Here is a 27,959-nt window from a genome sequence, read left to right on the forward strand (position 1 = left end):
CTGGGTATGGTAGTTGGGGTCAGGTGCACCGGTTTGTGTCAAGAACTGCAACGCTACTGGGTTTTTCACAATCAACAGTTTCCAGTGTGTATCAAGAATGGTCCACCACTCAAAGGACATCCACCCAACTTGACACAACTGTGAGAAGCATTGGAGTCAACATAGGCCAGCATCCCTGTGGAACGCTTTTGACACCTTGTAGAGTCCATGCCCCAATGAATTGAGGCTGTTCTGGGGGTGCAACTTAATATATCGAAGGTATTCTTAATGTTTTGTACACTCAGTGTATGTCTCTGAATCAAAGAAAATCCATGTCATTTTGGTTCTTTTTTTCCAGTTTAATTTGTCTCTGCTTAGTCACTGGATTGAGTGTGAAAGGACAATGAAGAAAACTATTTTCCCCTCTGGTAGTGAAGGACTTTCTACTTCATACCTCTACGGAGCATCTGGTTAGCTGCAATAAGCATTACACTGATGATAAATGCAAAGGCAAAAGCACAAATCAGACTCTTCCGCACACAAGTGTGCTTCACCTGTTGTGTCGGGCTCGCTGTGAAGAGAGAGAGAAGAATAGAGAGACAATGACAGAGAGAGAAATCTATCAGGAAAACAGTACACAATACATTGTACTTCATCGATTACAAGCCTTCGTAAGACGGTAGCATGACTTTTGCTCATTAGAAATATTGCATAGCTGTATTTATCAGCAATGTGTTAAACATGATTGTGCTGGCTGAAGCTCTTACTGTCAATGTCCACTTGGCACACTTGGTTGTCCAGGTGGCTCTCTTCGGTCATGATGATGTTCTCGATGTCTTTCATGGTGAGATGGTCACAGAACGTGTCATACAGCAGCCTCTTCAGCTCATCTACCGTTAGCTTCGACATGTCACACTGGGGGATAGTACCAGACACAAAACTAGCTAGGTTTCCATCCAACAGGCGACAGATTTTCATGCGAATATCCAAAAATACACATCAAAAATATGCAAATGTTCCACCAGTGGTGTGTTTCCACCAAAGGTACTTGTTGCAGATAACAATCAGTGTGTGATGAGGTAATGCACACCAAAAAAGTCACGTTTTCATGTACCGAATAAAAATGCTGCTATATCGTGTCAAAAATTTTCCACACCACCAATAGTTTTATCACAAAAACTGTTGTGTTAAATAGCACATGCCTACTCTGGTCTTGGTACATGTGCTCTATCTATCAACAGATACAGTGCGGGTAGGCTAGTCTACATGATGAGATTATTGTGGATAAGAGCGACAATATTTTTTATTTGTCAAACAGCAGTAAAGCAACGATCATCATGTCACCAGAATAAGACCCTCAATATTTATTGGAAAGGAGCATTAAGCTCATCCACTTACACTTTCACCACCCTGTGAAGTTCATCTGTAGCCTAATAAACTGCATGCTCCCCGACGAGTCGTACTGGGAGGACCACACAACATTTCATCATGTGATTCCAAATTTACCTCGATATGATGGTATCAATATTTGTGCATAGAAGCGTTTCCACCGACATTTCTCGCATAATCAACTTTACAGACACAAATTGTATTTGTAAATATTTGTAAATAAATTGTATTGTCTATTGTATTTTGTTTTGACAACATTTGGACATTTCCTGACAAATGTTCTGTTTCCATTAGGCCTGTCGTGACATTTTTTCCGACATGTACTTTACTCGCATAAAAAGGTTAGATGGAAACTTGGTTACTGACCACAACTACAGGTGTCTGTCTGCATATTAATGTTTGAGCAAGGTTACACAGGGGAGCATTTCTATGTTAGACAATTATAAGAGGTGCAAGGGTTTATATCTCTACACAGACACATGGATGTAAATCAGAGGAGGCTGGTGGGATGAGCTATAGGAGGACAGGCTCATTGTAATGTCTGGAATGGAATTAATGGATCTGTATCAAATACATCAAACACATGGAAACCACATGTTTGATTCTGTTCCATTTATTCCATTCCAGCCATTACAATGAGCCCATCCTCCTATAGCTCCTCCTACCAGCCTCTTATAATGTGAATTACTGTTATGAAGTTTAAAATCATGAACAGCCCCCTGACTATTATGACATCCAATGTCATGATCCAGTCATCACAGAGTGATGAAGAATTTAAACAATAAAACTAAGAAAGTGTTTGTCTTAATTGTCTGAACATTGCTCTGGACTACTCTCTCTCTCATGGAAAAATTGAATAGAAATTTGAATCTCAGGGGAACGATTGCAATGGCAATTAGGAATAAAATACATGATTTCATAACCACAGTGGAATTGGCCTCTCTTTAATGACTCATTTAGCTCCTATCATGTTTTTATGGTAATTCTAATTAGACTGACTGTGGTTTATAATCACAAAAGCTTTAAAAGCCCTCAGGAAAATCATCTCACTCTGATGAGGAAATATTAAGCCATAATTAAAAAGAGAAAGAAGAGAATGAGACTGCACAGATGAGGCTTTTGATAGTGATACTAGTGATACTTTACCTTCCAAAATACAGAGTCAAAGTTTGCCCCGTGGAACTTATCAGGCATCCCAGCAGCAATAAGTTTTGGTCCAAGCAGTGCAACAAATTCGTCAAAGTCAACCTGGCCATCACCTGCAGGGACAGGAGAGGGGATATTTACTAAATAGTTTCGTCAGCCAGACACTTTTACACATGTAATGGGGCCAATGTTTTATCTTGAATTATCCCAGTAAACCTCATTTAAAATTGCATATGTTTGTAACTCACCATCAATGTCCAGCCTTTGGATAATAATCTCCAGCTCCACCTCATTAGGCATGTATCCCAGCGACCGCATGGCCACCCCCAACTCCTGCTTTGAGATGTAGCCGTTTCCATCTCTGTCAAACACCTTGAAGGCCTCGCGGATCTCTGTGGGGAAATGGAGGGTAGAAGGGTTGAGACTAGTCTGATATTCTATTTCTAATGCACTGATCATTTGTAGTTCACATTTCCCCGCCACACAACAGAGCTGTCCTGACCTCTCAAACCACTCATAGAGAACTGCATAGTCACTTCACCCCTACCTACAAGTACAAATTACCTCTACCTATACCCCCAATAGCCTCTTTATTGTTATTATATTGTGTCATTTTTTACTTTAGTTTATTTGGTAAATATTTACTTAACTCTTCTTGAACTGCACTGTTGGTTAAGGGCTTGAAAGTAAGCATTTAACGGTCTACACTTGTTGTATTCGGCATGTGACAAATACAGTTTGATTTGATTTGATGTGTTAATAATGCTCAGACTCAGAGTTATGTGGCGTTGTGTTCACGTAAATAATGCTGACTGAGAAATATGTGGTATTATGTTCATATCTTATTGCGGCTAGTTGGCTGAGTGTTTGTTTGCATCAAACAGCAGAGGGACTGACATTTTACATCTGTGATGCCAACTGTATCTCATTCACTTCAAACAGAATACTGTAGCACAAGAGGAGAGGCTACAAGCCTAATAGCAGTAGCTAGGGGTTAAGGAATAGTTTCCATACCAGATCTGGAGGGTTACAAATAAACAAAATGCTTATCAATATGGTAAGGGACTTTAAATGTTTGTTTGGATAAGGCTTGTAATATCCTTGACCTGGAGTTTACTTAGATACAGTATATCACCACTGAGGTTTTTGAGCCATCTTTCCAGGCTGGGTAAAAGACAACAGATCAGAATCAGCTAGTACAAACTGAGCATATTGTGCATACAGTCATAAGATTCCAGCACGTCAAACTTCAACAATACTGTGCTCAGATGAGGTATACCGCTTTCCTTTCACCTTAAATTCATTTCAAACGCTAAACTCAACCTGCGCATAATCCATGCAAATGCCACTTTAAATCCACATTTGGTGGTGAATAGTCCTTCCAGTGACAAAGAGGCTTTAAATATTGCACTTACCCAATTGTAACAAGACTCAAGGGGTTTGAAAATGACAAATTAAGTGGATAATGTGTTTCGAGGAACTGGTTTTTATATTCCCCTGCTGAATGTATAATCCAAGGAGGCTGTTACTTAAACAGTATAACAATTGAGTGGCTATTTATATTTAGTGAGTTGAGGCAAAGTCCAAAGGATTTGCAGATTTCACATACAAAGTATCCAATACATATTGTATTGTTATATGTATGGGATCTGAATTACAATATGCTAGTGAAGTAATTATCTGTAAAAAAAACACAACTTCATTTTTTGACAGGAGAATTGCAATAGAAATAGCATGCAAACCAATTAGCCTATACTCAAATGACTTTTTTGTGATGAATAATTTGAGCACTTGTGTGCATGTGTTAACCTTCTGTTAAATGCAATTGATAAAAGGCATATCGGAACCTCTTTGGTGTACTGAATGCTGAAATAGATGTGTCCCTGTGTCTAATCTGTGGCCAGGGTCAGACTGACCCTACTGCTCTGGGACACAACAGCAGGATCAAGACAAATCACACAATACAATTACAGTGAGTGCTGTTATAACTGCTATGTTTCCCAGAAAGCACATCAAAGGAAATCGTGATTAATGATTGAATGAATGAGAAAGTTGTTCAGCCTTCACATCCTGTGTATAATGGAGATTAATAAGGTTATCTCTTTCCGTACCAAGTAGTTTCATGGATGTCTCTAATCTTGGCAGTATTAGGAAGGTTGATACAAATACCAGGGCCTCAATGTAATAAACTGTTTCTGATAATAATTTGATTTTCACCACATCCAATGATATTTCTAAAACTAAAAGCATTGTATTTGGAACAAAACACCCACTAAACCATAAACATCAACTAAACCTTGTAATAAATAATGTGGAAATTGAGCAAGTTGAGATGACTAAACTGCTTGGAGTAACTCTAGATTGTAAACTGTCATGGTCCAAACATATTGATGCAGTAGTAGCTAAGATGGGGAGAAGTCTGTCTATAATAAAGTGATGCTCTGCCTTCTTAACAACATTATAAACAAGGCAGGTCCTACAGGCCCTAGTTTTGTCGCACCTGGACTACTGTTCAGTCATGTGGTCAGGTGCCACAAAAAACTGATAACTGATGCAAGCAGTACATTTAGATTAAAAAAATAATAAAAAACACCTTATGGAACAGCGGGGACTGTAAAGCAACACAACATTGGCACAGACACGTGCATACACACACACGCACGCACACACACACACACAGACACAATAACATACGCACTATACATACACATGGATTTAGTACTGTAGATATGTGGTAGTGGTGGAGTAGGGGCCTGAGGGCACAAAGTGTGAAATCTGTGGATGTATTGTAATTGAAAAAAAATGTATTTACTGCCTTAACTTTGCTGGACCACAGGAAGAGTAGCTGCTGCTTTGGCAGGAATGAATGGGGATCCATAATAAATACACATAGAGACACTCAGTTCTAACAATATGATGTGTGGATCAATAACTCTTATATCTTCTTCAGCTGTGTTGACAGTCCTCTGACAGTCCTTCGGCCATTGTTAAGTGTGTTCTCTGGGAAGGGGACAGCTAGGCTGATGTTTGTTACTTTATACTTCATCTCCCTCCAGCGTGGCTCTGGCTGTTTGATCTGCTGTCAGGGTATCGCCTTTTTATTTTATTGTTTCGGTGAAAGAGAGATCCTCCTCCTTCTCCCTCTCATGGTATCCCTTCCGATTTCAATTCTCAGCTGTGTCAGATTGACATCCCATCAGCTCTGACAGAGAGATGAGGTCACATTGACCTGGCCATCAGACATCTTTCTGCCCCTCTCAATGCCTCACAATGGTCCTCTGTAGCTCAGTTGGTAGAGCATGGTGCTTGCAATGCCGGGGTTGTGGGTTTGATTCCTAATAAACTGGCCACTGAGTGTTTGACGACATCAGGCTGATAAATGCAATGCCCCTTTGAGTGTTGTGGCTGTAGATACAGCCACCAGTGACTGAGCGTTATTGGGGCAGCGATTATTCACTTTTTCACCTATTTGTTTTCTCTTTCAACACAGCCATATTTTATCTAAATCTAAATTTACTGCTGATATGTTAATTGTCAATTCTGAATATTACGATTCAGCTCCAAGTATATCTTGGCTCTCTAACAGATATCCTTAATATGAATGAGAGAGGTTGAAGGTCATAGATTCTTGAAGGTCGTAGTTTTAAGTCTTAGTCCTTGATTTAATGTCAAGGTTATGGCCACCAAATTGCTCCTATTCGAAGAAGAGTTGTACTTTAAAACCTTAGCTCCCTTGGCATATCCTTTATTTTACGTGTTCAGAACTTCTTCAAAGTCAGTCAAAACCTTAGTTTCCCACAGTTAGTTAACAAATGAGTTAAATTCATGATCTGTATCTTTGAGAATGGAATACTACAGAGCCTAGCTCGTCGCCTGCGTGCGCATGTCCATTTTCTTCAAAGTGCAGATATTTGACTGGAGTTGAATTCTCACGTCGACTATCATTATTTATGCTCACAATACACATCTGATCTGTAGAATTGCTGACATTCCTGAGCAGCGGCAGGACTCTGAACACACACCGAACAACGTTCCATTATTGAAGATATAAGTCAATTCCTTCATTTCCACCTGGTAGTCACTTTAAAAGATTCCAATCTAGAGGTGTATTAAAATCTCCTCAATCAATCTGCTCTGTAGAGCAGAAAGAAACCATCTCTGGTGTAGTGATCCCAGCCCTGAAAGGGGACCTCTACAGGGGTCTGTCTGCTCCGTTCCCCCTGAACAAAAGGTCACCTATGAGCCTGAGCCCTATTCCTCCCCAGTGCCTCAGGACCATAGTTTCCCTCTCTGAGGAGGACAGTTTTTTCTGCTTGTCTGTCTCACTCTGCAGGTAGGTCTTGTATGGGTGATATAGCTCTATTCTGCATTGTCCCAATGTTTTCCCAACAAATGACTGACAACAATCAAACAAAAATGAAAAATCACAAGACTGTGTGGTTCCAACTGACTGACAATTACATTTGCTGAAGCTGGTGTCAGATATTCAATTTTAAGCGACATGCTCATCCATTTCATGAGAATTCTCTCTTTCAAAAGGCTTGTCTTTTTATCATAATATAGCTGAATTGGCACTGTGACATTGGTTCTGCATTCAGTGAGACTGCGGCTGAGAGAGAGAGAGAGAGAGAGAGAGAGATTGAGAGAGAGAGAGAGAGAGAGAGGGTTTCCAGAGATCCCTCGTCTTCAGATAGCTTACTGTGAGCCTGGAGCTCTCCAAGAAATTATCACAATCTCCAGTCATGACTTGATCTTTGTTATGACATTTTCAATAATTCAGCTTTAACAAATAACTAATTCCGGGTTATCTATTCAGCTTTACAGACTCAACAGGAAACTCTGATTCTTCTGATGTGCCAAGGCAATTGCGGTACAAGCTGTCTGCTACAGATTTAAGAACTTAATTTGACCTATATTGTTACAGCAAAATAATCCTGCAGCAACAGGATTTGAATGTTTAGTCCATAATGTTGCTTGATCGGTGGTTAGGCTATCAGCAGGTCAAAAGTAGGCTAAATGAAAAGTGTAATACTGTTAATATAACCGTGCTTTAGAGTGGGTTTTCAGTGAATCTATGTAAATCACAAAGCCCATCTGCATTTCCTGCAGTGCAGCAACAAAAGAGTGATCAAATTAAGATTCTATATTGCTATATACCAGAGGTGGACTCTACATAGTAAGAGGTAAGGTGATGGAAACCCTCTTATAGTTCACTCTATTCTGGGACCCTGCAGATTCAACACTGTGGGAAAAGCCTTCCTGGTACTAATTTAAACAGCGAGTGAGTCCACGAGGACACCACAGCTTACCATATATCCACATTTGGCATTGGATTCCCCATTCTAGGAATTGACCCACCTACATACAGTAGGGTAACAGTATTTGATGAGAACAGCACTGTATACTACTGTGTTCTAATTTGTTCAAACAATCTTCAAACAATGCCATGCCACTTTGTTTATAGCAACGCTTTCTCAATTAAATATAATTCTGATGATTCTTTCTATTGTGGGTACGTTCGTAAATTCACACTGGAGTGTAAGAGAGCGCTCAGAGGGCACTCTGGGCATTCGTAAATACAGAGATTGTCCGTTTGAAAATTCAGAGCCTGCCGCTCTCTGAACATTTAGAGAGCACACTGGACGCTCTAACCAAAGAGTAGGGTTGATCCGAGCATTCTGACCTCACAACGGCAGTCAAGCACCCAAACTAACTGGCTAAAGTTAGCTAGCTTGCTATCTACTTCTAGACATAAAATGAGAGAACACGTCAATGTGCTGCTGGCAACAATTTAATTGCGTTTTTTTTGCAGATGTTTACTGACACCGGTCATTTTCGATGGATGTTGAGCGTTCCTAAATTCATCAGTTATTCTGAGTTCTGGCACACTCAGAAGAGAGTGCTCTGAAATCGGATTAGATAGCCAGGTGGAGTTAACGAACACACCCTATGTATGAACTCTATTATAGCCCAATTAGAGTCCAGTGTGTGTTCAACTGTGTATTAGGTATTATGTGTAAATCAGCTGATGGGGAGCATTGCTGCCATACAGAGGGTTATGGGTCTCTGTCAAATGTTAGCATTGTATCAAATGTAATAGCTAATTCATTTTCAGATTTACAGTAGTCAGAGACCTCATCTCTATATGAGGTGCTTATCTTCCCATTTGTAACCATGTATGAAGACAGATTTGCATACAAAGTGGAGTCATACAACAATGTCTTGTGTCTGGGGGATTCTCTGACATTCTGTGATCTATAAAGAACGTTTGTGAGCTCCGTCAGTTGTGAGTTGAGAAACAGGAAGAGAGGTGGAGACTGAGACATGGGATCTCACTCTAAGGAAATCAGTGCTCTGTGGTCTTATCTTGCTCGGCAGACTTGTTCAAGGGCGAGAACTGGCAGTCCTAAAATGCTTTCCTGACTATGCCATAGCTGTCGAGGTGCACTTGAATGAACCGTTTCAGTCTGATTATTTTGAGGTGTTGACTCTTGTTTGTAGGGAATATTGATTGGGAAGAATAACAAAAAGTGCATTTCGCTGTAATCCCCTTTAGTTCCCTGATGATGAATATAGTTACACCTCCTGACCACATATTTAAAATAATATTTTCAATATATTTTTTTATGCATTATTTTGGTAATAATTATTTTGTCATATAGCAACTGTAACAATTTTGGTGAGAAAATGGTACATGATACAGTTATTATAATAGCACTTTGCAGTATCATCAAGGAGCACAAAGGTTTTTAATATTGAAACTTGGACAGTGCAGTATTACAGTGTAATCAGTCCCAGAAACCAGTCACCCGGCCAAAAGACAATTACTTTATAAGGCAGACAATAAAAGACATTTGAGATTGTCCGGCTATCTATTTGGTTAACTATTTAGCAGATGGCGGACTGAAGATGGAGGTGCAGAATGCCTCATGAGAAATTGCAATGTTCATTATCTCTAAAACGGACCAAATAGTAGCACTACACCTGACCACATATAGTGCCTTGCGAAAGTATTCGGCCCCCTTGAACTTTGCGACCTTTTGCCACATTTCAGGCTTCAAACATAAAGATATAAAACTGTATTTTTTTGTGAAGAATCAACAACAAGTGGGACACAATCATGAAGTGGAACGACATTTATTGGATATTTCAAACTTTTTTAACAAATCAAAAACTGAAAAATTGGGCGTGCAAAATTATTCAGCCCCTTTACTTTCAGTGCAGCAAACTCTCTCCAGAAGTTCAGTGAGGATCTCTGAATGATCCAATGTTGACCTAAATGACTAATGATGATAAATACAATCCACCTGTGTGTAATCAAGTCTCCGTATGAATGCACCTGCACTGTGATAGTCTCAGAGGTCCGTTAAAAGAGCAGAGAGCATCATGAAGAACAAGGAACACACCAGGCAGGTCCGAGATACTGTTGTGAAGAAGTTTAAAGCCGGATTTGGATACAAAAAGATTTCCCAAGCTTTAAACATACCAAGGAGCACTGTGCAAGCCATAATATTGAAATGGAAGGAGTATCAGACTACTGCAAATCTACCAAGATCTGGCCGTCCCTCTAAACTTTCAGCTCATACAAGGAGAAGACTGATCAGAGATGCAGCCAAGAGGCCCATGATCACTCTGGATGAACTGCAGAGATCTACAGCTGAGGTGGGAGACTTTGTCCATAGGACAACAATCAGTCGTATATTGCACAAATCTGGCCTTTATGGAAGAGTGGCAAGAAGAAAGCCATTTCTTAAAGATATCCATAAAAAGTGTTGTTTAAAATTTGCCACAAGCCACCTGGGAGACACACCAAACATGTGGAAGAAGGTGCTCTGGTCAGATGAAACCAAAATTGAACTTTTTGGCAACAATGCAAAACGTTATGTTTGGCGTAAAAGCAACACAGCTCATCACCCTGAACACACCATCCCCACTGTCAAACATGGTGGTGGCAGCATCATGGTTTGGGCCTGCTTTTCTTCAGCAGGGACAGGGAAGATGGTTAAAATTGATGGGAAGATGGATGGAGCCAAATACAGGACCATTCTGGAAGAAAACCTGATGGAGTCTGCAAAAGAGCTGAGACTGGGACGGAGATTTGTCTTCCAACAAGACAATGATCCAAAACATAAAGCAAAATCTACAATGGAATGGTTCAAAAATAAACATATCCAGGTGTTAGAATGGCCAAGTCAAAGTCCAGACCTGAATCCAATCGAGAATCTGTGGAAAGAACTGAAAACTGCTGTTCACAAATGCTCTCCATCCAACCTCACTGAGCTCGAGCTGTTTTGCAAGGAGGAATGGGGAAAAAAATGTCAGTCTCTCGATGTGCAAAACTGATAGAGACATACCCCAAGCGACTTACAGCTGTAATCGCAGCAAAAGGTGGCGCTACAAAGTATTAATTTAAGGGGGCTGAATAATTTTGCACGCCCAATTTTTCAGTTTTTGATTAGTTAAAAAAGTTTGAAATATCCAATAAATGTCGTTCCACTTCATGATTGTGTCCCACTTGTTGTTGATTCTTCACAAAAAAATACAGTTTTATATCTTTATGTTTGAAGCCTGAAATGTGGCAAAAGGTCGGAAAGTTCAAGGGGGCCGAATACTTTCGCAAGGCACTGTATTTAAAACGGATCCATTTGCACGTGGGCAATAACATTCAAACTGGATAATAACCCTAAAAAACGTATAAGGACAGAGAAGTTAATTGATAAATATTACGAACGCATTGTCACGTCTACTCCCGCTCCAACGCTTAGGCGCTCAACGTCGCCGGTTTACTAACCACCGGTCCTAGCAACCCATCATTACACACACCTGGCAACTCTCATTACGCACACCAGCGCCCCATCATTAGGCACAACTGGACTTTATCAATACCCTGATTACTCCCCCTTTATTTAGCCCTCATTTGTCATCAGTCTATAGGTGTTATTAGTTGTCTCTCACGTTCAGTACGCTTCCCATGTTTGATGTTTTATATCTTCCCATGTTTTGGGATGTTGATGTGGCCCTCGTCAGGCTCCGGAAAGGGAAACTGCTTCTGCTACCTGCCCTCCAGAACGCATCTATTTCCCCACGGGGGTGAGGAATCGGCTGTTGACCTGGGCACATACATCCCTCGCCGCCGGACACCCAGATATCACCCACACTATCCAATCCCTCTCTGAGAAGTACTGGTGACCCACCTCGGCGCAGGACGTCACCCACTATGTCAACTCGTGGTCCCTATGTACCCAATCCAAATCTCCAGCAGGGAAACTACTTCCCCTTCCCGTGCCTCAGCAGCTTTGGTCACATCTGTCCATAGATTTTGTTGCTGATCTTCCCCCGTCTGATGGTTTCACCACTCTTATGGTTGTTGTGGACAGATTCTCCAAATCCTGCCATTTTATCCCTCTCTGTGGTCTTCCTACCGCTTTCCAGGTTGCTGAGGCGTTGTTCCAACAGGTTTTCTGGCACTATGGCCTTCTGGAGGACACCGTCTCCGACCGTGGCCCCCAATTCACGGGTATGGAGAGCCTTCATGGAGAAGCTGGGGGTCACGGTTAGCCTCACATCCGGGTACCGGCCTCAGTCCAACGGCCAGGTGGAGAGGACCAACCAGGAGCTGGGAAGATTCCTTAGGAGTCAATGTCATGACCAGCAGGGGGAGTGGGTACGGTTCCTTCCCTGGGCGCAGTACGTCCAGAACTCACTTCGTCACTGCTCCACTGGGCTGTCTCCCTTCCAGTGCGTCCTGGGGTACCAGCCGGCCCTGGCCCCGTGGATTCAGAGCCTGACCGAAGCAGCAGACGAGTGGTTCGCATGCAGAGGAGGTTTGGACCGCTGACGTCGTGGGGGTCGACTGCAGTACCTGGTGGACTGGGAGTGGTACGGTCCAGAAGAGCGGTGTTGGGTTCCAGTGGACGACATTCTAGATCCCAACATAATTTGAGATATCCACCCTTGCCATCCAGATCGGCCCACCCCTCGCCCTCTGGGGGTCAGGGGGTGGGGTTACTGTCACATCTACTCCCGCTTCACCACTCCGTTGCTCAACGTCGCCGGTTTACCAACCACTAACCATCAGTCCTTAGGTGTTATTGGTTGTCTCTCACGTTCAGTACGCTTCCCATGTTTGTCCTTTTGTATCAGTTCCGTATTAAACTCACCGTCTGCACCTGCTTTTGGACTCCCAGCGTATTCGTTACATGCAGTCGAGGTCAAAACATGTCAAAGAGGAACCAGGGAAAAAAATTAAGAACCAAACTCCAAGAGAAAACAACGCGATTCCTCGACAGACACCACCTGGTACGGTAAGAGTGGAAACCAACCTGCTAAAATCAAGAAATTATAAATTGGGAGAATTTGAACTTGTCAGTAAAAACATAAAGGAGAACGAGTGACGAAAAAGCTGCGACAATGGAGAAAGAAACAAACAAGCTAAAAGGTACAGTCAATACTATTGAATCTGATGTTAATGAACTTAAAAAGGAGAACATGTTTCTAAGAGAAGCCTTACATGGAATACAGACTAGAAAATCTGGTGCTTAAAGAAAATGAGGGTGAAAGATCCTTGTCACGGCCGTCCTCCTCTTCATCTGAAGAGGAGAGGCGAGATGGATCTGAGGACCAATACGCAGCGTGGTAAGTGTCCATGGTGAATCTTTAATAAAGAAAGACTGAACACTATGCAAAAGAGTAACGAAAACAATAAACCAAATACGACCGTGAAGCTACAAAATGAGACCTGTGCTGACACAAGCCACTAACATAGACAATCACCCACAAACAAACAGTGCAACCCAGGCTACCTAAGTATGATTCTCAATCAGAGACAACTAATGACACCTGCCTCTGATTGAGAACCATACTAGGCCGAAAACATAGAAATGCCCCAAAACATAGAAAAACAAACATAGACTGCCCACCCAACTCACGCCCTGACCATACTAAATAAATACAAAACAACGGAAATAAAGGTCAGAACGTGACAGTACCCCCCCCCCAAAGGTGCGGACTCCGGCCGCAAAACCTTGACCTATAGGGGAGGGTCTGGGTGGGCGCCTGTCCGCGGTGGCGGCTCTGGCGCGGGACGCGGACCCCACCTCATCATTGTCTTAGTCCGCCTTATTGTCCGCCTCCGTGGCTTTCTCAGCATGACCACCCCTCTCAATGACCCCACTGGACAGAGGGGCAGCTCGGGACAGAGGGACAGCTGCTCGGGACAGAGGGACAGCTGCTCGGGACAGAGAGACAGCTGCTCGGGACAGAGAGACAGCTGCTCGGGACAGAGAGACAGCTGCTCGGGACAGAGAGACAGCTGCTCGGGACAGAGAGACAGCTGCTCGGGACAGAGAGACAGCTGCTCGGGACAGAGAGACAGCTGCTCGGGACAGAGAGACAGCTGCTCTGGGCAGAGGGGCTCCGGCAGCGGCGCCGGACAGGCGGGAGGCTCCGGCAGAGGCGCCGGACAGGCGGGAGGCTCCGGCAGAGGCGCCGGACAGGCGGGAGGCTCCGGCAGAGGCGCCGGACAGGCGGGAGGCTCCGGCAGAGGCGCCGGACAGGCGGGAGGCTCCGGCAGCGGCGCCGGACAGGCGGGAGGCTCCGGCAGCGGCGCCGGACAGGCGGAAGGCTCCGGCAGCGGCGCCGGACAGGCGGGAGGCTCCGGCAGCGGCGCCGGACAGGCGGGAGACTCCGGCAGCGGCGCCGGACAGGCGGGAGACTCCGGCAGCGGCGCCGGACAGGCGGGAGACTCCGGCAGCGGCGCCGGACAGGCGGGAGACTCCGGCAGCGGCGCCGGACAGACAGGGCCACCTGCAGGGAGGAGACAGAGAGACAGCCTGGTGCGTGGGGCTGCCACAGGTACCACCAGGCTGGGGAGCCCTTCAGGAGGCTTGGGGTTAGGAGGAGGCACCTGAAGGACCGGGCTGTGGGGGAGCACTGGAGCTCTGGTGCGCAACCTTGGCACCACCTCCCCAGGCTGGATAACCACTCTAGCCCGGACCCTCCAGAGTGCAGGCACAGGTTGAACCGGGCTGTGGGTAAGCACGGGAGATCTAGTGCTTACTACACGCACCTCTCCCTTAGGCTCCATTCCCACATTCGCCCGGCACGAGCGGAGCGCAGGCAGAGGACGCACTGCACCCTCCCAGCGCCCCGGAGACACAGCACGCAGAGCCGGCGCAGGATACCCTGGACCAAAACTGCGTACCGGCGACCAGACCCGCTGAGCAGGCACCATACGCCCTGGCTCGATGCCCGCACTCGCATGACACTCTCGGGGGGCTGTCCTATAGCGCACCAGGCTATGGCCACGTACTGGCGACACCGTGCGCTTAACCGCATAACACGGCGCCTGCCCAGTATCGCGCTGCTTATAATAAGCACGAGGAGTGAGCGCAGGTCTGCTACCTGGCTTAGCTCCACCCCTCGTGTGCCCCCCCCCAAAAAAATTTGGGGGCTGTCTCTCGTACCTGTCGCACTGCCGTGCTGCCTCCTCATATCGCCGCCGCTCAGCTTTCGCTGCCTCCAGCTCTGCTTTGGGGCGACGATATTCCCCAGCCTGTGCCCAGGGTCCCTCTCCGTTCAGTATCTCCTCCCATGTCCAGGAGTCCTGTGATACCGGCCGCTGTTGTTGCTGCTGCTGCTGCTGCTGCTGTCGTCGCTGTTTTCTACCACGCCGCTTGGTCCTTGGTTGGTGGGTGATTCTGTCACGGCCGTCCTCCTCTTCATCTGAAGAGGAGAGGCGAGATGGATCTGAGGACCAATACGCAGCGTGGTAAGTGTCCATGGTGAATCTTTAATAAAGAAAGACTGAACACTATGCAAAAGAGTAACGAAAACAATAAACCAAATACGACCGTGAAGCTACAAAATGAGACCTGTGCTGACACAAGCCACTAACATAGACAATCACCCACAAACAAACAGTGCAACCCAGGCTACCTAAGTATGATTCTCAATCAGAGACAACTAATGACACCTGCCTCTGATTGAGAACCATACTAGGCCGAAAACATAGAAATGCCCCAAAACATAGAAAAACAAACATAGACTGCCCACCCAACTCACGCCCTGACCATACTAAATAAATACAAAACAACGGAAATAAAGGTCAGAACGTGACAATCCTGAAAGTATGGGGAAAGAATTCCTCCTTGAAGCGCTACAGATCCCATGTGATACTGTTGACAAAATCAAGCCTTACAAAAAAAGATTACAGTTTTAAAACTGCAGTAAAATTGCAGTAACTGCAGTCGACTGTAGTGTTTTGGACGCAGTAATTGCAGAATAACTGCACTGAATAACTGCACAGTTCTACTGCACTCTAACTGCAGTTATACTGCAAAATTACTGCAAGCCTTTTTCGAACGCGTACACCATTTCGGATACAGAGGACAACAATATGAGTGCCCAATCGTTGCCAAATTTGCATTCTTAAATATAAAATAATGGTTAAAGGCCTGGACAAAAAACTCACTGGCACAAAAATAGGAATGAATGATCAGTTCCTGAAGGAAATTGCAGAACGGCGCAAAGTTCGGTACCCAGTATTCAAGGTGAATAGACTTATAGGGAAATGTGTAGCTCTCGTAGTCGATAAACTGTACATTGATAATCAATTGTTCCGAGACACCAAGACTACTCCATGGCTATTCCAAATAATACAAAGTTCGAAAAGAGGAGTTGAATAACGTCCATTACTATCCATGGTAGGGATTGTAATCAAGGAAAAAACGGAAAACAAGAAAATACAACAATTGATAAAGAAATAAACTACAAATACACTATATCATTCAAGATAGCATGTTGTAAAATAATTTGTATTCGACTTTCTATTCATATTATTTATAAAAAGATTTTAAAAAACAGCATTAGAAGAAAGGATAATTATTGAAATAATACATATTTCAAATATAATGAACTGGAACACAAAAGTATTTAGAAGCCCAAAATTAGGTAGGAATCAACATGGTAGAGATAAAAAAAAACACAGCTAACAGAGGACATAGAAGGCACAGTATGTGGGTATGTGCGGGTGTATTGTGATGGAAGATGGAGTATATGTTTATGCGGTATATGTTTTTGGAAAAGTCTGGAGTTAAGTGAGTGAAAAAGGAAAATTGTTGCAAATGCCAGAGCCTATGTGTGTCTGCGAGCAGGAGTAGTGACAGAGAGAGCTTTCAATTTTGTGCAGATATGGGATATACATTTTAAAATAGATTATAGATATAGTTTATTTATTTATTTTCTTATCATGACGGAGCAGTCCCCGACCCTGACCCCTAGACACCCACCTGAGTGACCCACACACTAAGGAGAAATCCTTATCTGTTTTATAGGCCTACTGCAAGTAGCCTATATGCAGCCAAGACAGAAAGATAAACGCGGTCAGAGACCCACTAAAGTAGCACTGCCTGGCAGACTCGGACTCCACTAAAGCCAAAGCCCCTGGATATGTGAGCATAATATACAAGGAATTTTTCAAAGCTGCTAATGAGAACCTTGATGGCCTTGTACCTAGCTGGTGGGGATTCCGGTGGGATGCCCCCATACAGGTAGTAGCGGTACTGGCTACACTAGCTGCAATAACCCATGGGGAGGGGGTCACAATCAGAGAGGGGGCAAATTATTGTGGCCCTGGAGATTATGACAGTACATGGCCAAAACAATAATTGCTTGCCAAAAATGCAATTCTTTTAATGCCAATCCTGGTTATAGATAACAATCCTGGTTATAGGTAACAATCCTGGTTATAGGTAACAATCCTTCATATGAATTGCCAACATTATTGCCAACATTATTACCATTCATTTATCAAGCCTACAAGCAGTGGCGATCCGTCTTTCAGGGCAGGTTTTTAGAAAATAATAAATAAATAAAATACTTTTTGGTTTTGTTTTTTTGGGGGGGGACTTGCCTGTTTTGCATGTTATTGTGGAATTAATAAGTGTCACATATCAGTTTGCAAACAACGTTCAAATAATATATACAGTATCATTGAGTTAATAAACCCGCATACAAACATGGTATTTTTTTTGTTTTCTTGAGAAAGGCAGCTCCAAAATGCAGGTGTTTCAGCCTAGGTCAGTGCTTTCTGTGGTGGTGGGGAAAGCCAGCAGAAAATACGGAGTGTTACGCTCAGTGATTGGCTCAGTGTTCTGTCACTCATGGGGACTTTACGTCACTGCCAAGTGTAAGAGGAGACATTGAAAATTCTATCCCATCAGCTGCTGCCAACGAAGTGCCCATCAAAGAAGGCTCAAGGTCATTGGCCACAGATAAAAGGATGTCAAATCACTTTGATTGAACCGATCATGTCAATATCATACTTTCACAATCTTAGCTAGCAGTCATCATTATGAATCAAGTTGACAATCTACTTGCAAATCCTTTTAAATCCTTGTCATATGAAGAGAAATAAGGAAGAAAAATTATACAAAAAAACGTAGCGGTGATCATCGGCCAGTGGACATAAATATGACACAACAAGTTGGAAATCCCAAATTCAACGAGTGGTTTGAAAGGAATCAGTGACAATGGCTGTGTGGTCCCAAATCTGGGATTAAGGGGCTTTTTTCCAAGTTTAAAATGATAAACAATCAACATTGGCCATGCTGTCAATTATGGCCAGAATGTATTATTCCTACACAGGCGCAATTTAGATTTTGACCACTAGATGGCAGCAGTGTATGTGAAAAGTTTTAGACTGATCCAATGAAACATTGTATTTCTGTTCAAAATTGTGTATCAATACTGCCCAAATGTGCCTAATTGGTTATTTAATAACATTTCAAGTTCATAACTGTGCACTCTCCTCAAACAATAGCCTGGTATTATTTCACTGTAATAGCTACTGTAAATTTGACAGTGCAGTTAGATTAACAAGAATTGAAACTTTCTGCCCATATAAGATATGTCTATGTTCTGGGAAATGTTCTTGTTACTTACAACGTCATGCTAATCACATTAGCACACATTAGCTCAACCGTCCAGAGGGTGGGACACCGATCTGTAGAGATCCTTAAGAGGTTTTTAACCTCCTCACACTACAAACTATCACCCTTCTGCACTTAAATAAATCATGAATATCATTGATATGATGGAACTAGTGGATATATGGAGGGTTAAATATCCTGAACTAGTGAGACATAAATGGTGGAGGCTCAATCAAGTTAGTAGTATTGAATACTTATGTCATTTTCGTCAGCACCAAAAGTTTCAAAAAAAGTGTTGACAGGAGACAGAATGCAGTTGGACCATCAAATATTTGTATGCACATTTCTCTTACAGAATTTCCAAGTGAGCGAGGATATTGGGAACTTTATCAAGGCCTATTGGATGACAGCTTGTTTTTAACCAGGACAGAAGAATTTATAACTGGCTTTTTCTGACATAATATATTGTAGGTACCGCAGATCCCCTTACTGTGTGGGACACTTTTAAATGTGCCTTTAGAGGCCATGCAATTCAATACTCATTTTTAAAACAAAAGCAATTTAAGTCAAAATAATTCATATTAAGAAAGGAAATAGAGGGACTAACAGTACAGATAGATACTAACCAAAACAGTACCATACAGGCACAGAATACGTTAGAGGAAAAACAAAAATAAATGGAAGAACTTATTCAAGAAAGATCAAGTGTAATATATTATAGTCTGGGGAAACTCCAGGGCTGGATGGCAAACCAGTTGAGATATACCAAACCTTTTTTGATGTACTCAGAAGACTGTTATTAGCATGTTTTTAACTACTATCAAAATGGTAGATTATCAGATACTCAACAAGAAGGTCTGATTTCATTATTACTGAAACAGGACCCAAGTGGTAAATATAAAGATCCAATCCATTTTAAAAAATCGGAGTCCCCTTACACTTCAGTGTTGTGATGCAAAACATTATAGAAAAGTACATAGCGCATAGAATTTAAAAAGTATTGTCGGATATTATTCATCCTAATCAGACAGGTTTTTTACATGGACGATACATTGGAGATAATATAAGACAAGTACTGGAAACAATAGAATGCTGTGAAAAATCTGGAAAACCAGGCCTGTTATTCTTAGCGGACTTTGAAAATACTTTTGATAAAGTACGATTGAGATTTATATATAAATGCCTTGAATATTTACATTTTGGTGAATCTCTTATACAATGGGTTCTAGTATAGCAGCCGTAGGTGTAAAAATAGTAAATAATGGGTACTTCACAGAAAGTATTAAACTGTCAAGAGGTGTGAGAGGAAGAAACAGTCGCAGACTGTTCTTTCTGCTACAGCACGGCAAGCGGTACCGGAGTGCCAAGTCTAGGTCCAAAAGGCTCCTTAACAGCTTCTACCACCAAGCCATAAAACTGCTAAACAATTAATCAAATGGCCATCCAGACTATTTGCATTGACACCCCCACTCCCTTTGTTTTTACACTGCTGCTACTTGCTGTTCATTATCTACAGTATGCATAGTCACTTTACCCCTACCTAGATGTACAAATTACCCCGACTAACCTGTACAGGTTATAGCCTCATTATTGTTATTTTCTTGTGTTATTTATTTTCTTTTTTACTTTAGTTTATTTAGTAAATATTTTCTTAACTCTATTTTCTTAAAACTGCATTGTTGGTTAAGGGTTTGTAAGTCGGCATTTCAAGGTAAGGTATTCGGTGCATGTGAGAAATAATATTTGATTTGATAAATAGGTCTGTGGAATTATGTCACACATGCAGCTAACAAAAATATATGGACATGACTGCTCTACTCAAAATTACAACCAACTAATTGCAGCATTACCGCAAAAATGGAAGAAGCCAGTGGAAGGGGGAGAAAGTAGGGAACTTGTCTGAAGTAACATTTAGACCAAAATTGGGAAAGAAAATTGTGATAAATAAAAAAGTATACCAGTTTCATATTCAGGACCAAAACATGTACAGCTGTTTGACAGCAAATTAATTGCTCAAAGCGATGATGGAATTTTAGGGCGAGACAGTTTGGCCAGATCTGGGGCCAGGGTGTCTAACCAAGAGCAGAAACAGAAAATGGGGATTTAATTATCAGCATAAAAGACTGATCTGATTTTCATCTCTTTTTTGTTACAACAAAATCTCCATTGTTAACTTTCAGGAAACTTATGAAAACACATTTATTCTAATTAATGTGTATCTTGTCATTGCAGGAACCACCAAATTGCCCTTTCAGACAGGAGGAAGGCTGCAATATTTTGGCAGGGTTTAGTTTTTTACCCAATGCCAGATCTCTTTAATGATCCGTCTGCTGAGATGCACCTATGTGAACTTTAGAATTTGGCTTTTCAAAATGAAAACATCCCTTATGAACTCAACTCCACAGTCCATTCTTCCTGGAGTAGTAGACAAAGCATTGTCTCCAGTTTATATTTGGTTCTATATTTATATTTGGGTTCTATAATCTCGTCACCCAGGACCAAATATCCTGTGCAAGACTAGGTTCTATATTACCCAAACCCATAGGTTCTCTATGATTTGCAACCTCTATAGCCAAACGAAGGTCAACTAGAACAGTGATGTGTCAATGCCGATCAATCCTTAACTATTTTCTAAGGTTTTTATTATTTTGTTGATTGTTTTAATTCCTATGTATTTAGTTCAATTTCAAATCTCCATGAACCACTTGTTTTCAGATTTCACAATGCAGCTTCTCTCATTGTTATCTGGTCCTTCCAAGTAGTAGACACTCCTCCCTGCCCCATACCATCGCCTGCTGTCAATCATCAATGACTTTCATAAAAACAGTCAATGACATTCATATTTTCACTTTTAATTGGCAGCCGGGAGTCATGCTCATCATCAGCAGTCATCACATATTGTGAGTTCCAATGCCATACCATGTACACAGTGCACACCAATGGACCAAAATGCACCATTTCCTTTACTTCAGGGTTAGAGGACCCTCCCTCTAACGTCAGAATGGACATGCATTGTATTATAATGACTGTTGTTTTCTGGAAGTGTGAAGAAGTAAATAATTGGCAAAAATAGTTTTCTTCTATTTGGATTCTAAGTACTTGGTTTTCAGACATACACAGATTATATTAAAATCAAATCCAACTTTATTTGTCACATGCCCCGAATACAACAGTGAAATGCTTACTTTCAAGCCCTTAATCAACAATGCAGTTCAAGAAAGAGTTAAGAAACATTTACCAAATAAACTAAAGTAAAAAACTATCAAAAGTAACACAATAAATAACAATAAAGAGGCTATTTACAGGGAGTACCGGTACCGAGTCAATACGCGGGGTACAGGTTAGTCAAGGTAATTTGTACGTTTAGGTAGGGGTATGTTTTGAACACGTCGGCTTGTTTTAGCTACAGTACATCCTCTCAGGAAAATCTGATTGCATTTCCTAGGAAATTCTGGTGACATTTTTGGATTTATCCTGCTACACAGTTACACTTGGTGATATCCTGTTTCTCCTGATTCTATATGTCCCCTCCCTGCAGCACCAACGCATTAATGATAGGCAGTGGTTTGCGATCCATAGATAACCGCTCTGTCCCGCTTCCCTGTATCCCGTTCCGGAGCTGACGATCCAAATCACGTTTTGCGCACACATTTTTGTTGTCACCCTCCCTTCACATTTCTCACTGTCAATCCTGAATGATAATTCTTCAGGTTTAACCGGTGAGACGTCCATGCAGCATCTGCATATCAGCCATTTTATCTCAATCAGTTTCATGGGAATATGGATTTAGATCTTGTTGAGTTATATAGTGTTGTTTCGAAGCAGGCTACTTTGTTGTTTTGAATTGTGTAAAGTGACTGAATTTTAGGGCAGATGGTGTTAATAAACTGTAGCATAGCCTACCTGTGTTTTGTTTCAAAGCACATATTTTGCCTCGTGGCATGGCTGTTGAGTTTCAGCTACATGACAGAACATTTTTACCATCATGCTGTAATCTCATAAGAAATTAGGTGGTGTTTTATTGTTTTACAGTGATGTTAGACTATGCTATTATATTCTGTTATTTTATGTAAAATACTATCATTATGTGATCTTGCAGAAATTGATTCAGCTTTGATATAACTTTATTAAATGAGCACCATTCGCCAGAGTCACTTGTTCTCTACGAATAGAGCAGAGACTGTGCGTAAATAGAATCCCAAACATGTGCAAAAGCTTCGGGAACTTTAGCTGTCAGGAAGAAGGGTCCCGAATAGTAAGATCCGCAGCTACTCTGTTGATGATAAGTCATAACTTTACTGAATTAAATCAGAAAAGTTATTAGAGTTAACAGATAGATAAAGTCTGTGGATGCTGGGTGGCCTGTATAGGAAATAGCTTGCAGTAAGCAATATGCAGGGGCTTCAATACATATGAATCAGAATAATGGAGTGAATTGAGTGATTGCTGTGAGAGATATATCTGTATACACATCTTTACTCACAGGCAGTCTGAATCGCCCATGTTTGGCAAGATAGATTAATAAAGAAGGAATATTGAGAGTGCGAGAGAGAGAGAGATCATTAACTGCTTGACATAACTAAGATTTGGGACATGTAGGTCCAACAAGGCTTCTGTGAAACAGGATTGCATGAAGTCAATTTAAGTATAATTAAATACAGGAATAAAGTATCAGACAACGAATACAACAAAAAATGGAAGTACAAAGACCTGAATATTGTCTAGCAACATTCAAGCAATATTCAAACAAATATTGTGTAGCAACACTCAAAGCAAAAGTGAAACAAATATTATCTAGCAACATTCAAACAAATATTGTCTAGCAACATTATAGCAACATTCAAACAAATATTGTCTAGGAGCATTCAAGCAACATTCAAACAAATATTGTCTAGCTATATTCAGCATGCTTTTCCAGGCCTGCAAGCCTTAGAATAATAATATTCATAGCACACACTCAGATTTGCATGCATACTAGCACCCATTCTCTTTGTCTGTCACATGCTGCAGGATGAAGGATTTAAATGATCAGGATTTCAGTTATTTTGCTAATGGTGGAACTACCATCAAAACAGGATCATTATTAACAACAATAACAACACTTTGGTGCCCACTAATGTCTCGCAACCCAATGTGGTGAAACGTTACACTACTTTGATCCCCCAATTTTAACAGTTGTTCACATGTAAGTTGTTTTATGTACAAATTAATGGGTCAAGAACATATGTTATACAACGGTTGGGCCTAATCTTGAATACTGATTGGTTATTAAAACCGCATTCCAGCTGGTGTCCTTTCCACAAGTTGCCACCGGCTAAATCTATGATGTTAAAATGCCTATTTACTCTGTGCAATCCACTCAACGCAATACACTGTCTCCCAGGCAATTTATATACTTGAGCTCCACTACAAAAAGCATCCAGACATTATCTCAAATTTCTTTTGGACTAACATTTTGTATTCAACAGCAGAGATTTGCAAAATCCTTGCTGTCTGTCTCTCAGACTTTGGCAACATTGATTCAATATTCAAATTTGATCTCCTGTTGTCCCATAATAATGAATGTGTCGGGAGTCGGGGCAAGACAGACAGGCAGGCAGCATTTCTCAGCCAGTCGAAATCATGAATCAACTGGCATCATTTCTACGGATATACAGTTGAAGTCGGAAGTTTACATACACCTTAGCCAAATACATTTAAACTCCGTTTTTCACAATCCCTGACATTTAATCCTAGTAACAATTCCATGTTTTAGGTCAGTTAGAATCACTACTTTATTTTAAGAATGTGAAATGTCAAATTAATAGTAGAGAGAATTATTTATTTCAGCTTTTATTTCTTTCATCACATTCTCAGTGGGTCAGAAGTTTACATACACTCAGTTAGTATTTGGTAGCATTGCCTTTAAATTGTTTAACTTGGGTCAAATGTTTCGGTAGCCTTCCACAAGATTCCCACAATAAATTGGGTGAATTTTGGCCCATTCCTCCTGACAGAGCTGGTGTAACTGAGTCAGGTTTGTAGGCCTCCTTGCTCGCACATGCTTTTTCAGTTCTGCCCACAGAATTTCTATAGGATTGAGGTCAGGTCTTTGTGATGGCCACTCCAATACCCTGACTTTGTTGTCCTTAAGCCATTTTGCCACAGCCTTGGAAGTATGCTTGGGGTCATTGTCCATTTGGAAGACCCATTTGTGACCAATTTTTTACTTCCTGACTGATGTCTTGAGATGTTGCTTCAATATATCCACTTCATTTTTCTTCCTCGTGATGATCTATTTTGTGAAGTGCTCCAATCCCTCCTGCAGCAAAGCACACCCACAACATGATGCTGCCACCCCCGTGCTTCACGGTTGGGATGGTGTTCTTCGGCTTGCAAGCCTCCCCCTTTTCCTCCAAACATAATGATGTTCTCTATGGCCAAAGAGTTCTATTTTTGTTTCATCAGACCAGAGGACATTTCTCCAAAATGTACGATCTCTCCTTCTGTGGCCTCCAACTGCTCTTAAATACAAGTAAAACTAAATGCATGCTCTTCAACCAATCGCTGCCTGCACCTGCCCGCCCGTCCAGCATCACTACTCTGGACGGATCTGACGTAGAATATGTACAGAACTACAAATACCTAGGTGTCTGGTTAGACTGTAAACTCTCCTTCCAGACTCACATCAAACATCTCCAATCCAAAGTTAAATCTAGAATTGGCTTCCTGTTTCGCAAACAAATATTATTTTTGTAACCTTTATTTAACTAGGCAAATCAGTTAAGAACAAATTCTTATTTTCAATGACGGCCAAGGAACAGTGGGTTAACTGCCTGTTCAGGGGCAGAACGACAGATTTGTATCTTGTCAGCTTGGGGAATTGAACTTGCAACCTTTACGGTTACAAGTCCACCACTCTGACCACTAGGCTACCCCGCCACTCCTTCACGCATGCTGCCAAACATACCCTCGTAAAACTGACCATCCTACCGATCCTCGACTTCGGCGATGTCATTTACAAAATAGCCTCCAACACTCTACTCAATCAATTGGATGCAGTCTATCACAGTGCCATCCGTTTTGTCACCAAAGCCCCATATACTACCCACCACTGCGACCTGTACGCTATCGTTGGCTGGCCCTCGCTTCATACTCGTCGCCAAACCCACTGGCTCCAGGTCATCTACAAGACCCTGCTAGGTAAAGTCCACCCTTATCTCAGCTCGCTGGTCACCATACCAGCACCCACCTGTAGCACGTGCTCCAGCAGGTACAGTATATCTCTCTGATCACCCCCAAAACCAATTCTTCCTTTAGCCGCCTCTCCTTCCAGTTAACAGCTGCCAATGACTGGAACGAACTGCAAAAATCTCTGAAACTTGAAAAAAAACGTATCTCCCTCACTAGCTTTAAGCACCAGCTGTCAGAGCAGCTCACAGATTACTGCACCTGTACATAGCCCATCTATAATTTAGCCCAAACAACTACCTCCTCCCCTACTGTATTTATTTATTTATTTTGCTCCTTTGCATCCCATTATTTCTATCTCTACTTTGCACATTATTGCAAATCTGCAAATCTACCATTCCAGTGTTTCACTTGCTATATTGTATTTACTTAGCCACCATGGCCTTCTTTGCCTTTACCTCCCTTATCTCACCTAATTTGCTCACATTGTATATATACTTATTTTTCTACTGTATTATTGACTGTATGTTTGTTTTACTCCATGTGTAACTCTGTGTTGTATGTGTCGAACTGCTTTGCTTTATCTTGGCCAGGTCGCAATTCTAAATGAGAAATTGTTCTCAACTTGCCTACCTGGTTAAATAAAGGTGGGAAAAAAATGTGCAGTTGCAAACCGTAGTCTGGATTTTTTTATGACAATTTTGGAGCAGTGGCTTCTTCCTTGCTGAGCGGCCTTTCAGGTTAAGTTGATATAGGACTCGTTTTACTGTGGATATAGATACTTTTGTACCTGTTTCCTCCAGCATCTTCACAACGTCCTTTGCTGTTGTTCTGGGATTGATTTGCACTTTTTGCACAAAAGTGTATTCATCTCTAGGAGACAGAACGCATCTTCTTCCTGAGCGGTATGACGCTGTGTGGTCCCATGGTGTTTATACTTGCGTACTATTGTTTGTACAGATGAACGTGATACCTTCAGGCGTTTGGAAATTGCTCCCAATGATGAACCAGACCTGTGGAGGTCTACATTTTTTTCTGAGGTCTTGGCTGATTTCTTTTGATTTTCCCATGATGTTAAGCAGAGGCACTGAATTTGAAGGTAGGCCTTGAATTTAGCTCATTGTTATGGATGTATCCAAATAAATGTCACTAGAATACAGCTTAAACAAATGCAAATGCGGCTAGTTTGTTGTTATTATAGTTGGCTAGCTAGCAAGCAAGGTATAAGAACGTTGCCAGCCAGTATGGCAATGGAACATTTAGAACTAACGACTGGGTCACATCCATAGATACTGAACAAATAGACTGAATGACTGTGTCGAGTCTCATGCAACCCTAGATTTGTGTCGGGACTATATCTTGTGGAAAGATGAAATTGTATGAATAAATTCATCAAAATTAAGCTTTTAATGAAACTATGTCAATCATTATTTAAATATGTTGGTAACCCATTGTATGAAAGGTATAATTCCCTCGAAGCCGGTTTTTGGAGGATATATTGGCACGGTTTGCTGGCGTTCAAATTCATCTCGGACCTAACAACACCCTTGCCAATATATCATTCAAACACCGGCTTTATCACCAAAATAGAGAATATTACGGCAGGCCCAATAATGTGAGTACATTTACGTTGTAATTGCTGCTCTTGCTTGTGACCATTCTGGTGTCAAACATTTAGCCCCGTATCTGTGAGGCGCTCTCCAACTTGCTGACTCATTTTATGTGACTCATTTTATGGTCAAGTCTAAGGTCATTCTCTTATCCTGGCTGGATCGATCCGCCACATGCAGAATGGATTTAGGCAAGACATGAAACAATACAATGTAAGATTTTAATTTGAGACAGTTTTCTACAGCAGCAACAGCAATATAAATTATTATAGTTAATGGACATGTTTTTAGGGGTTGATACATTTTTTGTTGATACAATAATGGACATTTTTGTAGGGGTTGATAATCTTTTTACAAGTGCAAGTCAAGTCTGAAATTTCAAAGTGGAAATTACAAACTTCATAAGCATTTTTAAGCCTCAAATACACTATATGTTTGTATTTCCTGCTGTGCAGGAAAATTCTCAACAACAAAAGCGTGATCAAATTAAGATCCTACATCTGTAGATATAACAATCATGACTCACCTTCCACCTCATCCTCAGGCAGGTTAATGGGGGTCCGGTATGACAGGATATCTGGAATAGTGCAAATTCCCCTGTACATCAACCTGGTGGTTCGCACTGGCATTCGCACTGGCATTTCTGCGAGGGAAAATCTGTGTCGCGATCTTCATAGGCTATAGCTCACTGTTTGCTGAACAAAACTTTACTATAGTGCACTTTGGAGAAAAAAAA

General features: G+C 41.8%; 1 protein-coding gene across 1 annotated transcript; it reads right to left on the reverse strand.

Annotated features, from left to right (window-relative positions):
- Positions 1 to 309: 309 nt before the first annotated feature.
- LOC110537173 (calcium-binding protein 7-like) lies at positions 310 to 27,953 on the reverse strand. The gene is made up of 5 exons (XM_021623010.3): positions 27,750 to 27,953; positions 2,763 to 2,906; positions 2,515 to 2,627; positions 747 to 894; positions 310 to 550 (listed from the first exon to the last, which is right to left on the reverse strand). The coding sequence occupies exons 1-5, from the start codon at positions 27,862 to 27,864 to the stop codon at positions 423 to 425; spliced, it is 648 nt and encodes a 215-aa protein (XP_021478685.1). The 5' UTR covers positions 27,865 to 27,953; the 3' UTR covers positions 310 to 422.
- Positions 27,954 to 27,959: the final 6 nt, after the last annotated feature.

Source organism: Oncorhynchus mykiss, chromosome 12, assembly GCF_057628025.1.
Source record: "Oncorhynchus mykiss isolate SJ-2025 chromosome 12, ASM5762802v1, whole genome shotgun sequence".
Classification (NCBI taxonomy): domain Eukaryota; kingdom Metazoa; phylum Chordata; class Actinopteri; order Salmoniformes; family Salmonidae; genus Oncorhynchus; species Oncorhynchus mykiss.